At 43.2% G+C, this 14,719-nt stretch overlaps 1 protein-coding gene across 2 annotated transcripts in view; it reads left to right on the top strand.

Annotated features, from left to right (window-relative positions):
- The window catches only part of RAB12 (RAB12, member RAS oncogene family), a 170,512-nt gene extending 156,375 nt beyond the window's left edge, over positions 1–14,137 (top strand). For both annotated transcript variants that reach the window (XR_013610594.1, XM_078687881.1), the window contains one exon: positions 12,476–14,137. Coding sequence is in view for 1 of the 2 variants with exons in the window: in XM_078687881.1 (XP_078544007.1) it covers positions 12,476–12,589 (114 nt within the window). In the remaining variant the exon portion in view is untranslated. The remainder of the gene's footprint in view (positions 1–12,475) is intronic.
- The last annotated feature ends 582 nt before the right edge of the window (positions 14,138–14,719 follow it).

The raw sequence follows: 14,719 nt of genomic DNA, 5'->3' as shown, positions 1-14,719 counted from the left end.
GTGACCAATCAAAGTAGAAAGGATGGTTCCATTGCTGCTCGGAGTTCAACCCCATTCTTGGACTTCAGAAAGGGTGTCAACATGCCAAGCAACGTTACAGCAAACAGAGGCCTTCAGGGAGGTGAATCTGTGCCTGTATTGCACTTTCCCAGCTACACTCTGGTGCTCTTTCATACCGTCTAGAACCATGCAGAGGCCTCCAGTCAGGCTTCTGCTTGCGGATCTTCTCTTAGCGCAATTCGTACTCCTCAACTCTGCAACTGGCGCAGCACCAGTGCTGACTTAGGTTTCAGTGCCATCCTTCAGGCTGGTTCCCATTGCATCAAAGCCAGTGCAGATGCTGCTGATGCCAGGGTAGGATTTGCAGCCTATTGTGCTCCCCGATTCAGAGCATTATCCACCTCAGCCAAGGCCGTGCCTGGCTCCCACCGAAAATCAGCCAAAGGCAATTCTTCTGCTATTGTGTCCTTACCACATGTTGGGGCCCAAAATTTGTGTTATCTTTTCAGCTCTGACTCGTACAATGATAATTTTGATGACCGAGATGATTTTGTTCCCCAATATGATGAGGAACACTGTTATGAAGAACTCCCAAGATGCCAGTGGCCTGGATACATCTCCACACACTGGCCTTATTTCACCTCTTAAACCTGCTACTGAGGAAAGACCCTCCTTTGCTGTTATGCGCAGGGCGGTAGAGTCTTAAACCTACCACTGCCAACTACAAAGGTGAACACTAATGATCTAACAGAGGTTCTTCAGCCTGGTCAAATTCCAACAGAACTTCTCTTACCGTTTATTCATGCCATCACGGATAACCACTTTGGTTATCCGATGGCTAATAGGCAGGTTACTCACCGCCATTGTTCAGCACCAAGCAACCCAGCCTTTCATATACGACATCCTATGCCAGAACTGTAAGGAAAACCCCAGACCTTCCCTACCACCCCACATGATTGTGAGTGTAAGAGAACTGAGACATTTTGCAAAGGTGTTTTTCTTCCCCAGCATTACTTAGTGTTTTTATGTTTTTTTCCCTAAAATTTTTCCTTCAGACCTCCTATTTTTGCTGACTTCCTTATTGCTGGCCTTGGGACTGCACACTGTATAACTGCTGACTAGTGCTAAAGTGCTTGTGCTCTCTCCTTAAACATGTGAGATTGGCTTATACCAAACTAGCATATGTAATTTATTTGTAAGTCCCTAGTAAAGTGGCACTACCTGTGCTCAGGACCTGTAAATTAAATGCTACCCATGGGTCTGTAGTACTGCTTCTGCCACACACTTAAGTAGCCCTCTAAACATCTCTCAGGCCTGACACTGCAGCGCTTGTGTGTGCAGTTTTTAATCTGCCATTTCAACCTGGCAAAATAAACCTTTTGCCAACCCCAAACCTTCCTTTTTAATACATAGACGTCCTCTTAAGGGAGGCCCTGGACAGCCTCAAGAGCAGGGTGCAGTGTATTTGAAACGTTGGACACGTACTTTTAGGTATTGCATGTTCTGGTAAGGAAAAATGCTTACATTTTTCACTAATGCAAGGCCTACCTCTCCCACAGGATAACATTGGAATTACCTTATTACTATTGCTAAGTGTACTTTTGAAATGGGAACAGGTTAACCCAAAATGTTTGGGGTCTCTGGAATCACAATTTTAAATCCTTATGGTAAAGTCGTATTTTAAATTACAATTCTGAAAATGTCCCTTTTGGGAAGTTGCAAAAGAAACAGTTGGACAGAATGCTCGAAATAGAAAAATCACCCCCACAAGGATCTGGGTTTAATCCACCATACTTTTGCTCACCGCACCACCCCAGTTTGAACCCAGCCATATGCAAATCAGTCTTGACCCTGTTCCTTGTGGGAACAGTCCAGCCCGAACTACCAAGCCAGATCCTCCCTGGACCGGGAACAAGCATCCTGGGACCAGTTTCAAAGCATCACCCTTAATCAGCCAGCCTAGCTTGAATCCAGTGGTGTAGTGAGCACAGGACCCACGTCTTGGCATACCCTTGCCACGTAGGGCGACGTAAGCAAAAGTTGGCATTTTCTTGCCGTAGTCACTTGGTGCCTGCAGCCTGTTTCTGGGTCACATACCTGTGTGTTGGTGACAGATGGGTTTTGTATATTCCTCCTGATGGCGACACACAATGAGGAGCTTAGGTGTGACTGGAGGAGCCCTCAATGACATGATGGGAGGTAGGAGTTGGGCCACCCCCATTAACAGTTGAATAGGCTGTGTCGGGTCCCCACACAAAGGGTTGCATACCCCAATAGTTAGTCTGGAATACCGGGCCAGGGGGGGTTAGGGCACCTGTGCTTTTCAAAGGAATGTGTCTAGAAGCTTCTCCCCACTTCAAAGTCACAACTGGGTGTATGTGTACTGGACCTCAGTCACCTCCATTTCAGTACACTTCTGGGCCTGTGGATACTCCGCCAGGAAGAAGGACTGCTGTGCTGCTACAAAGACTGCCACTTCGCTGGACTGTTGCTCTAAAGGAAATGCTGCCCTGCTGTGCTGGCCTGCTGCCCTCTTACCTGGGTGAGAAAGGCTGAACCTGTATCTCTTGAACCCTGACTGCCCCAAGGACTAGTTGACTGGCCTCCTGATCTGAAGCCTCAGGGACACAAACGTCTTCCAACAACCTTACACCTGCTCCTGGACTATGCCATCTGTGAGTCTACCCTGTGAAGTGTTGCCACCCAGTCCTGGACCCCTGGAAGTGGGACTAAGGGTGCTCTACCAGCCTCTGTGGATTCAGCTGAACCAACGCATCTCCTCTGCTGTGCAGCGCAACCCCAAGCGAACCGATGCCTCTCCACTGCTCCATGGATTGGACCAGTAGCAAAGACCGTCATCCTTATCCGCAGTGTCTTTGGAACTGCCACCTCACAACGCATCCTCGCACGGGCCATCGCATCCCTCGTCGATGACAGCCTCTGCGACGACTGACTGCATTGTAGCTCTTCGGAACAGATTCATTTCCCTGACTGTGTGCCCCATCCTCACACCGGACTTCGCATCGCAAGCCACGTCGATGGGATCTTCGACGATGATGCATTCCCTCTCATTACAGCCTCACCACATCTCTAACCAACGCATTGCTTCAGCTGCACAACACATCTTCGCTGATACTTGCATTGCTCCACAGACCAGGATTCAAGGTACTTTGTTCTGCAGGCCTAAATGGGTCCCTGTAGCTGGCCCACGCTCCATCGTGGTGGGCCTGAACTTGCGACTTTGTCCTGGTCTAGAGTGACCTAGTATCCACAGTTGGCGCTCTGTGCTTTTTGGCGTTATTCTTACTAAAATCTTTAAAATTGCATATCGCCGGTTCTACTGATTACATTTTTGACATTTAGGTCTTGTTTTATTTATTAAAGAGAGTTCTACTTATCTAACTTGGTGCGGGGTCCTTTTTGTGTGGGGTTTTCACTTTTTTACTGTTTGAAGTGTTGCACAAATACTTTACACATTGCTTCTAAGTTAAGCCTGACTGCTTTGTGCTAAGCTACCGGAGTGTTGAGCACAGGTTAATTTAGGGTTGGCTTGTGCCTCACACTGACCAGGATTTGGTTGATGCTTGGCCAGGACTCCCCGGTCAGCTAACAGCACAATTTCTCTTACTCTGCGATCAATAAATGTTAGCGGTCTTCTAGTCCACTGCTCCCATACCCTATGGGACATGGTGGCCCAAGTTTTACTGGCAGTTCTTGATGCTCTTCTGGCATCCCAAATCAAACCTATACAAGATTACCACGATGCATCAGAATTCAAGATTCTCATGCTGGCTCATTTCCTGTCTGCCCCAGACTTTGGAGCCTGGATGATGAAGTTGGACCTGCAGGACGCTTATTTCCACAAACCCATCCTTAAACATCACAGCAGCTACCAGAGGTTTGCAGTGGGCTAGGAAAATTTTTAATTTGCAGTGCTCCCTTTTAGCCACACCAGTGCCCCTTGGGTGCCCCTCTCATTGCAGCCTCACCACATCTCTAACCAACGCATTGCTTCAGCTGCACAACACATCTTCGCTGATACTTGCAATGCTCCACAGACCAGGATTCAAGGTACTTTGTTCTGCAGGCCTAAATGGGTCCCTGTAGCTGGCCCACGCTCCATCGTGGTGGGCCTGAACTTGCGACTTTGTCCTGGTCTAGAGTGACCTAGTATCCACAGTTGGCGCTCTGTGCTTTTTGGCGTTATTCTTACTAAAATCTTTAAAATTGCATATCGCCGGTTCTACTGATTACATTTTTGACATTTAGGTCTTGTTTTATTTATTAAAGAGAGTTCTACTTATCTAACTTGGTGCGGGGTCCTTTTTGTGTGGGGTTTTCACTTTTTTACTGTTTGAAGTGTTGCACAAATACTTTACACATTGCTTCTAAGTTAAGCCTGACTGCTTTGTGCTAAGCTACCGGAGTGTTGAGCACAGGTTAATTTAGGGTTGGCTTGTGCCTCACACTGACCAGGATTTGGTTGATGCTTGGCCAGGACTCCCCGGTCAGCTAACAGCACAATTTCTCTTACTCTGCGATCAATAAATGTTAGCGGTCTTCTAGTCCACTGCTCCCATACCCTATGGGACATGGTGGCCCAAGTTTTACTGGCAGTTCTTGATGCTCTTCTGGCATCCCAAACCAAACCTATACAAGATTACCACGATGCATCAGAATTCAAGATTCTCATGCTGGCTCATTTCCTGTCTGCCCCAGACTTTGGAGCCTGGATGATGAAGTTGGACCTGCAGGACGCTTATTTCCACAAACCCATCCTTAAACATCACAGCAGCTACCAGAGGTTTGCAGTGGGCTAGGAACATTTTTAATTTGCAGTGCTCCCTTTTAGCCACACCAGTGCCCCTTGGGTGTTCACAAAAGTGAAGGTGGAGTTCGTGGTGCCATCTTCCACTACCTTATCAGCTTTCTGTTGAAGGCGGGATCACCACAGGCAGTTTCAATGTGTGAAAATCATACCAGACTCCTTCACAGATGCTTGCATTCACCTGAGCCATTCTGGATAGGGTATGGCTTTGTGCCTTTCCCCTGGAGTTGAGATTCCAGGACATTGGCCTATGTGCCTGATTTTTTCAGTATCTGTCCTAGATCTCAGTGCAGAGGACTCTGGGGCTGCTGGGATTGTTACCTTCCTGCATCCTGCTGATGAAGCATGGCAGATTGTATATGTGGGCTCTGCACTGGGACCTCAAGTCCCTGTGGGCCCAACACCAGGGGAATCTATTAGATTGTATACAGACTTCAGGGAAGACTGCAAAAGATCTGTAGTGGTGGCTGCTGGAATGAAATTTGGTCAGTGGAATACCCCTCTTCCTGCCCCACCCAGACTTGGCATGGGTGAGGGATGCATCACTTCTGGATTGGGGAGGGCACCTGGGAGTGGTGGAGATCAGAGGCTTGTGGTCCCCAGCAGAAGCAGGGGTGTATAATTTAATAAAATATATACTTGTCCGTGGGGCAGGTTGCTTCTTAAATCTACTTGTCCTGTAACAAAATCCACTTGTCCCTTTGGTGCCATGAAGTGCAGCGACAAATTATGGCAGTGATCTCATTATATAAGAGCTCTGATATAGCCTCTCTGATTATGCCAGGGCTCATACCATAGTAGTGTTTGAATACTTGCAATCCCCTTATGTTGCCACGTTTCCGCAGATCTACATACTGGGGCTGAAGTTAGTGGTAGGCAATAGTTCTAGTGTTGGAATGCCCTTTTGAATCTGTGCAAACTTACTAACTTGCATGTTTTAAGGGGTTTCAATAACTCTCTTCTAATCTTTTCGCATACGGAGAAATGTTGGTAATTTACTCCAGACCTAAACCTTCTTCAAGATTTGGGAAAAAAAGTGGTTGGTGGGAAAGTGACCTTGCAAACACATATTTGCTCATGCTAAAATGCAGTTCACAAATATTTTCTAGGAGTAAATATTCTTGGGAATTCACGAAAGCCGTATAGCTGCACTTGATGCAAGGACATATACCATGGCTGCATTTTCAGACTTTCTTTAATAACTGGGCCCCTTATTTGGTCTGGCGTTGACCTTGACCTTTTCTGTTTATTAAAATTCCGTCTCTCTCTGTCTCCCTCTCTCTGTATCGGCTGGCTTCACTTTGAGTGACCTCATTCTGTTCTTTCACAAGGAGCATATTGGCACACAAAGTAGTTTTGTTCAATGCCAGTAACTACTGTGGCAGTGTGTGCTTTTAAAGACCCAAAAAAATCTTTGCTTTTGAAAATGTTTGTAATAATGGTGAAGGGCAGGCAGCTCCCACACCAATAAGGATTTACAACAACCACGCCAAAGCAATTCACGCATTGACAAAACTAAAAAGCTGACCACCAATTTCAGACCTACTGGTTTTGCCAATGCTTGTTTATTTTTGTTTCCCATATTCTTATTGAAACTGGTTACCCTGATTTTCCATTATGAATATTTTTGCAACATATTAGCACGTATCAACACTTATTAAAGGATGCTGTAAAGAAATGGTACCTGAAATTTTACAGTAGTTTAGCGAAATGTTTTTTTTCCCTGCTTTCCTTTTTTTATGCCATTACAGATATGGGGTGACCCAAAAAAGTCTGTGGACCTGGGTAACGTACGGTATAGAAAACAATGGTCCCCTTTTATGAACATTTTATTTCGAAAGCAAAGAATCCTCAATCTTGCTTTAAAGATTCTCTAAATAGTATTTGCATCAAATCAGAGCATTCCGGTAGCATTATACATAGCCTGATATTGCTAAACTTTGAAAATGTGTGTACACATTTTTATACTGGAACCACTGTCAGTAGTGCAGTCAGAGCTTACATTTACTTAGAGCGCTCACCCTAATAATAAAGGCTTTCAATTAATGAGCAATAAATACAAGTTTGAACAGCATTAACATATGGGCAAAAATATTAGCCTAACTGCAGACAGTGCTCTTTCCTGATCCATAATGTGGTACTGCAAACTGACACGGTTCACATGAACACTTGCTGCCCTTGACCCCAAACAATATGTCCTTGGCGTTGGACTATAGGAATTCCACATCCCTGAGAAGCCCAAACCCACATCAATTTGTTGGAGTGGAGTGTGATTCGCCTAGGCTTTTGAAGGAACTGGCTTCCTCTATAGGAGAGATGGAATTTTCAGAGGAAGAGGAGGTTGTGGCATCCTTGGAGGCTCGAAGTGAACTCACTCCATTGCAGAGACTGGAAGCGTGCTGTGTACATTCAGCATATCTATTTTAACATTCCAGTTGCAGTGAAACAACATTTTCTGATGTTTATTGTGGGCAGCGACCAGTTTCAATGAAAGGTCCTTCCGTGTAGTCTAAAGTATATTCTAAAAAAATTGTAACTGCTTAGCAGTAGTGGTGGCACATTTTAAAGGGATGCAAGTTTTTGTTTAGCCATATCTTGACAATTAGTTGATATAAACTCCTACCCCATAGCAGGTCTATCATAATTTCATCATTTGATACCGTCCTTCTCCTGAGGTTGTAAAAAAATGATATCAAATCAAGCCTAACTCCAGTTCTGTCCCCCAAGTTTTGATACTCAAAAGGCAAAAGTGGTTCCTTCGGAGGAGAGACTATATTCTATCTGTCTGAATGTTCCCAATATTCAAAAGCTAAAGCATCCAATAGACCATTTTCCTCTCTACTAGGATTGATAGTGTTGTGTATTCTTGTGTTCCGAAATACTAGTCTCCACAAATTAGCTCCAATATTGTCTCGAAGTTCATTGGTTCTAGTGGTCAAGCACGCGTGAGGATATGGTGACGATTGCAGCATTGTTCCAGTCATTCCCACTGTGGTGGCTGTCAAGCATTCTGTTCCCCTATTCACTAGGATAGCCCCACCCAGATGGCTGTGAATTACATATTTCATTAGGATTTGGGTGTGCATAAAGATCACCTGCGGATTTAGGTTATGTGGTCTCAGAAAACTATGTCCTACCACATCAGCTTTCTAGTACTCCTAGCTGTCCATCTTGCTCTTCAGTCCTTTTGTCCAAGTTTTTATGGTAAACTGTTTTCTTGTGCATACTGACAGTACAAAACAATGCACTATTTGAACAATGAGGGAGGCACCAGCTCAAGATTTCCATCTCCGGATTCAATTTTGAAGTGGCTCGTTGAGACCTTCAGATCGTCTCTGTTCACCTTCCGGCATGAAGAAGGCAGAAGTGGGCTCACTCAGCATGATCTCTTACGATAATCACAAGGGGGTCCTAAATTACCATTTTAAATATCTTCTTCAAAGGGTGTTTCCCTCAGATCTCTTTGTTTATGCCAAAAGCAAGAAAGGCTTCAGATTTCCACCAAGTGTGACCAACCAGGGACTGAGAGGAGTGCTATTTTGATAGACTTTTCAGGTACGATTTTGTATGTATTTCTACTTCTTTCCTTCTAGAGCAGTGCTCTTTGCTCTGGAAAGGGCACACAGTGATTGAAGGACCTAATTCTCCTTTCAACCCAAGTATACAGGAGCAGTTGTGCAGACAGCATCATCTTCACAAATTCTGAATCCCAAACTACCACCATTGAACTTGGAAACTTTGGTCCTGAACTCATACAATATGGTCATTAGACTCTCCCCTCAAGATCAAGAGTTTAGGAATATGCAAAGAGAATCCAAGCCTTCATCCAGCAGAGCTTCCTTCCTTTTAAATCAAAGAGGCTTGCATCTGGTGCAATCAGGAAGTCAATAATCCAACCGGGTGCCAGAAATAATTGGTACCATCTTACTTGGCGAAGTTGCAGTTTTTCCCTATAAATTACAATATCACCTATAGAAAATGACTTTACCGATCTCTCATTTTCAAAATCACTGTAATTAAGAACTTCCTAGTGGGTGATTTAAACTCCTTTCCCATGATTAGGTGACCCTTCCCTCTCTGAGAGCTCAATGTAGTCATTTAGAAACTAAGTCTCCTGTTCGACCCGAACCGCAAAGCTTCTCCACAACATCTGATAGAAAGGTACTTTCCCGGTAGTGTAGTTAGTAAGATCCAAGCCCTAAGCTCCCATGAACCCTACACTATATTCCATAAGGGTACAGTGAGCAAGAGAGCACATCCACATTTCTTTCCTACCGTTGTTTCGGACTTCAATGTTAACCAGTCGCTTTCATTTTAACATTCTTTCAGTATACATCCTCTCCAGCAGAAAGGTCTCTGCATACACTTCTCATTGGGAGAGTACTGAAATTGTATCTAGACACAAAAAAGGACATTCATGAGATCACACTGTTCTTTGTAAATTATGGGTATGATCGTACATGTTTATCTACTTTCAGACGATCTACTCTCAAATGGATTATATGATCAAAAAGCCAACAAGGCATTACTAGGCAACCTATGATTCATTCCACAAGAGGTAAACCAGGTACTACTACTTTGTTGAGGAACATCCAGAAAGCAGACATCCACAAAACAGTTACTTGGTGGTCAGTCCATACTTTCACAAGATAATTCTGTCTCTGAAACTGACACGCAAGTGGGCCAAGACTCCACAAGAATACATTTTAGATAGAGAATGCGTTTTTCTTTGTCTCTATTCTTTTTACCACCATTTATCTAGGAAGGTGTTTGCGCCATATTCAGTCCTTAAATTATCTTTGAAAATCCTTTGAAAGAGAAGACCTAATTACCTAACTGCAATCCTAGCTCTTGTATAGGAACATCTACTTTTGAAATCGTAAGCAAATTTACCTCCTCTCTGGTGCAATAAGAGATACATTGCTTGCCTTCTACGCAATGTTTTAAGTCTTTGTAGAAAATAAAAGGAGCTGCTGCCATTGGCTGCACGTAATGCAATACTGATATTATGTGCTTTGCTAAAGTACAATAGTGTCTGGTTTTTTGACCTCTGAAGGCTGCTGCCTTTTTAGCATCATTGCCCTTCCTTTCTCCTTTTTAAAATAATTAAAAAGGTTTGTGAGTTTTCTCGTGACTTTTACTAGACAAGTGATAATCATAAATTAATTGGAGTCTAGTTTTAATGAGACTAATTCATTTTGGCCAGTATAGACTGCAGGTAGCCTTCTTAAATTATTGTTCAGAAGTTTAGCATTGGCTTTATTTCAAAAAGCTTTGGTTTTTTTTTGGTCTCTCTTTTTTATAAGATAAAGTACTATAACATCATGTTTGTGAACTTGCCTTTTTAGTGCTCATCATTTCAATGAAGCTGCCCTGAAGGAGAACTAGGATTACAGATAAGTAACTTTTCTTTTATAGGTCTCGCTTAGACAGAGCTTGCTATGTCTCTTCGAGACATGCTGTATTCAGGATATGGCAAACACAAGGAGATGATGGACGGAGCGCTAAAACCTGCCCGCAGTCACTAAACTGGAGTGGCGTGGTGAGCAAAAGAATAATGGATTTAACCCAGACCTCTTGACTCAAGAGTGAATGTTTGATTTGCTCTCCATTCCATCCTTCATCTGTGTGTCTTAGCTTTCTCGTCCTAAGTGCTCCGGGTATGCCCAAATTGGGTCCTGGGCTCACTGTGTCACTGGATTCAAGCTCACCTAGCTTATATGGGGTGATGCCACGAACCCGGTCTCAGAATGCTTGTTTCAGGTCCAGGGAGGACCTGGCTTGGCAGTTCGGGCTGGACTGTTCCCATGGTGAACTGAATCAATACTGATTTGCATATGGCTGGGTCTAAACTGGGATGGCATGGTGAGCAAAAGAACGATGGATTTAACCCAGATCTCTTGACTGGGCTGAATGTTTGATTTGCTCTGCATTCCGTCTATCGTGTGTGTCTTTTGCTTTAAGTGCGCCGGGTATGCCCAGGCATTGGTCCTGGACTCACTGCACGTCTGGGTTCAAGCTAGCCTGGCTGATGAGGGATGATGCCCCAAAATCAATCCCAGAATGCTTGTTGCCGGTCCCGGCTAGGACCTGACTGGGCAGTTCAGGCTAGACTGTTCCCATGAGGATCAGGGTCAAGACTGATTTGCATATGGCTGGGTCTAAACTGGGGTTGCATGGTGAGTAAAAGAATGACACAGATCTTTTGACTGGGGGTGAATGTTTGCTTTGCTCTGCATTCCGTCCATCATCTATGTGTCTTTTGTATTCAGGATATGGGCATGAAGATCCTCCCACTTTCCACCCATCTTTTTAAGTGGCTCCTGTCACTGTCCTTTGTAAATGGTGGCTTTTCATTGGTCAGTAGGCTTAGTAGTCCCTCCTTAGTACCGTCTTTTCTCTTCTTGTAACCTCTTCTGAGGACACCACCTCTTACATGTGTTGTTACTCTGTACGTTTTAATTGCAGCCTCGGAGCACTATTTTCTTACATGGCAGGCAGGACGCTCTCCCGCAATGCTTTAAAACAAAAACTGTTAATGTACCCAGCGCGGCACCCCATGGCTTGTATAACAGCGGACGCGCCTTTCTTTTGTTATTTGCGGTGGCGTTTGCACCCGCATGCCTTTTTTTCTGTTTCTTTAGTTTTGTTATAATGGCAGCATCCTCTCTTTAGACTTAAACATCTTACGGTAAAGTGTGGGTGCCGCAATTGCTTTAAAAGTAAAGAAATAAAAAAACAATAGTGCATTTATTTTCTCTATTTCTTTACATTTAAAGCAATGTTCGCACCCACACTTTAGCCTAAGATGTTTAAAGCTAAAGCGCGGGTGCCACCATTGTAACTAAAGTAAATCAATAGGGGGGAAAAAAGGCAAGCGGTTGCCATTTTTTTCTATTTGTTTTCTTTTGTAGACCAATACATTTTGTCTATTTCTTTACTTTTGAAGCAATTGTGGCACCCATGCTTTAGCTTAAGATGTTTAAAGCTACAGCGTGAGTCCCGCGATTGCTTTGCAGTGCAATATGTCTTACATTACTGAAAGTTTGAGCTATTGGCTTTGCATTATTAGCACGCCAATAGCTCAAACTTTCAGTAATGCGAAACCTATTGCATTCCAAATGCTTGTTGTTTATCTTGCCTTGCCAACTTATTTTCTTTGTTGTGGTAATTGCGAAATTGGAAGGGAATGCTATGAAACAATCTGAAAGGGGGATGTTTAAGTGTGGCAGCCATCCAAAAAAGGTTTCTACAAGAAATCTAATGACGGCAAGTCACCAGAATCATAGTATTGCATATTAATTATGAACAATGATTGTTTAAATGTGTCCTCAATCTGCCATGCTAGTGTACTTATAGGACAAGTGCAGGTGCACATCAAGAGAAAGACAACTACCACCAATTTTCTCACCAAAGAGACATCACTCTACCGTTTCATCATCCAAAACAGGCTTTGGGATGTGGGTAGACAGTTTGCTATTACCTGTTCTGCTCTGTAGTGTATTAGTCGCCAGGTCTCCCCATTTTTTAACATTTTAGGAGCATGAAAATACCATGGTGTGTCACAAATGAAAATACATTATTTCATTTGTTTTGTTACCTGCTGTAAATACATATCAATTAATGGGAATGTTGTACTTCCTCTAGATGCCTTTGGATTTAATGAGAAGTGAATTATCGAACAGCATCCTGTCTCTACAACCAGAGCCTGACATCCCCCCAGACCTTCCGCCCCCTAGACCTCCTGTCCGGTGCTGTTGACTTTCTCCTGTATTCTGCCGTCTCAACCGAAGGGGAGGAAACATCTCTACGCTATTCTGCACTACAATCATTTGGCATTTTTCATTTTGCACTTTGTTTTCCGAATCAGACCTAGACACTAACTTGTAAATATGCAATCCTGTGCATCCTCCATTGGTACAGTAAAACTGTAATTCAGACTTTGTGCAGGTTATCGGGGATACGCAGAACTCCTGGACTGACAGAAAAAAAAGACTACCGCTTTACCGCTTGTCTTTATATTTGTCGACAACCTCTGGTGCCTGGTGGCAGATAATCATGTCATTCTGTTCTCACGTTTTTCTCTGCATTGATGAATGTATCTGTCTTTGGTTGACAAGGTATCATGGACTTTACAATGTGCCCTGGACAAAAATCTCTTGAGGTGAGTAATGTGTTCATTCCTCAGGACTGGAGGTTTCCCTCAATAATAACAAAAATATTGGGCTTTTATATTAAAATTGATATGTGTAGGGTGCTTTTGCTTAGCTCGTTTACCAATTACTTTTGATAAATGGTCTTGAGTGAAAGGAACTTTTCTGAGCAATAGTATGATTTTTTTTTTTTACTTCCTATCTAAAATTTCAAATAGGAATTTGTTTTTGTTTCCTGGTCAAAGGCACCTTCTTTATTACTTTGAAGTTGTTTCTCTGCTCCAATCTCTTAAAATGCTGGACTTCTGTGACCGCTTGTGCTTTGTCTCAAAGAGTCGCCGCTGTCTTTGCTGCTGGATTGGAAATAAATGCAACATTGTGCATTTGAAGTGATCGTCTGTCACTCACTATTCAAGACAAAAAACAATATTGGTTTTGGAAACTGGAGAATCGCAAGTGACTTGTTCCTTGTAAAAGTGAAGGACTAGCAAGATCAGTTGTGTGCTTCGTCACAGCATCATGTGCTTTTTTTAACCCGGGTTCTTCTACAACAGATCATTATTACTCTTTCTTTTCTTTAACAAAATATGTATTTATTAATATTATATTTTAAAATAATTTTCCTTTGCACAAGTGTTATTCTGCCACGGATCAATGGTTGCGACACCGGGCTGCCAGCTCCCACCCAGCGCTTCCAGAAATACATAGACCATTAGAACAGTTAGCAGGGGTTTGAAAGAAATCGGGAAATTGATTTCAAAGGCCCCATATGAAGGAGTATGCTGTTCACCCGCCCCTTAACTAATCCTGTTTCAAGGAATAGCAGATGGCAAACACAATGTAACAAACTTTTCCTGCAACAAGGAATCTCTGTATTTGCCTGTAAATCTTTTTTTAAATAGGAAAATAATGCATTTATTTCTGGCAAAAAATATTTCTGTAAGACATAATGTTACTTTGTGTCAGGTAGTGAGTTTGTGTACTATATCTTTGTTATATCTTTTATTAAATGCACCGTTTGGTATATCCCTGGTGAATTTGTAGCAATTCTGCCTTTGGCTAACTTGGTGTGTCATGAAAGTTGTGGTATTGAACAACATTGTGGTCTTTATAAACTAATGAAGTGCCAATAAAATTTTGTATTTATGACTGAAAATGTAGTTTCCAGTACTTGTGTTCTTGGGTATATATCAAAGAATAACAGAAAGCATGTGCATGCACCTTAAAGATGACTTCCATTTCCTTCTTCACAAACTCCCTTCTCTATAAACTAATCAGCCACTTTCTTTTTATGCTGATGGTCTGGGCATTTCTTGCACAGCAAAAAGCATAGAAGCTGTTCAGAAGTCAGTTGACGCAATGGTGCTTGGCAAGCTCCACAAGCCTGCCATATTCATCCGGCCACTGAACTTTCTTCTTTGGGGGGCTAACAAAACGTTTTGCAGTTAACTTGGTATCATTTGAAGCCAAGGGTGCACTTCTAATGCCAGCTTCCTCCATAGTTATTGTGCTCCTGCTTACAAGACAAGTCACCAATTTTATGTTTTTGAGCAAATATGCGAGTCTTCTGTTTAGGTCTGCGCGCTGCATAGGAGAAAGACCTATTGCCATCGGCAGAGCTTTGATGGGCATAAACATGCACACGTTGCATTGCTTGCAATGGTAACGCGTGCCCGTCTGGCGATTTCCTTGCAGGAGAGCGCGGTGCCATATGGTGGCGCCATATGGTCGCACGCTC

This window comes from Lissotriton helveticus, chromosome 4_1 (genome assembly GCF_964261635.1).
Source record: "Lissotriton helveticus chromosome 4_1, aLisHel1.1, whole genome shotgun sequence".
Classification (NCBI taxonomy): Eukaryota; Metazoa; Chordata; class Amphibia; order Caudata; family Salamandridae; genus Lissotriton; species Lissotriton helveticus.
The sequence above is the reverse complement of the archived record's forward strand: the minus strand, read 5'-3'. Positions and strand labels throughout refer to the sequence as shown.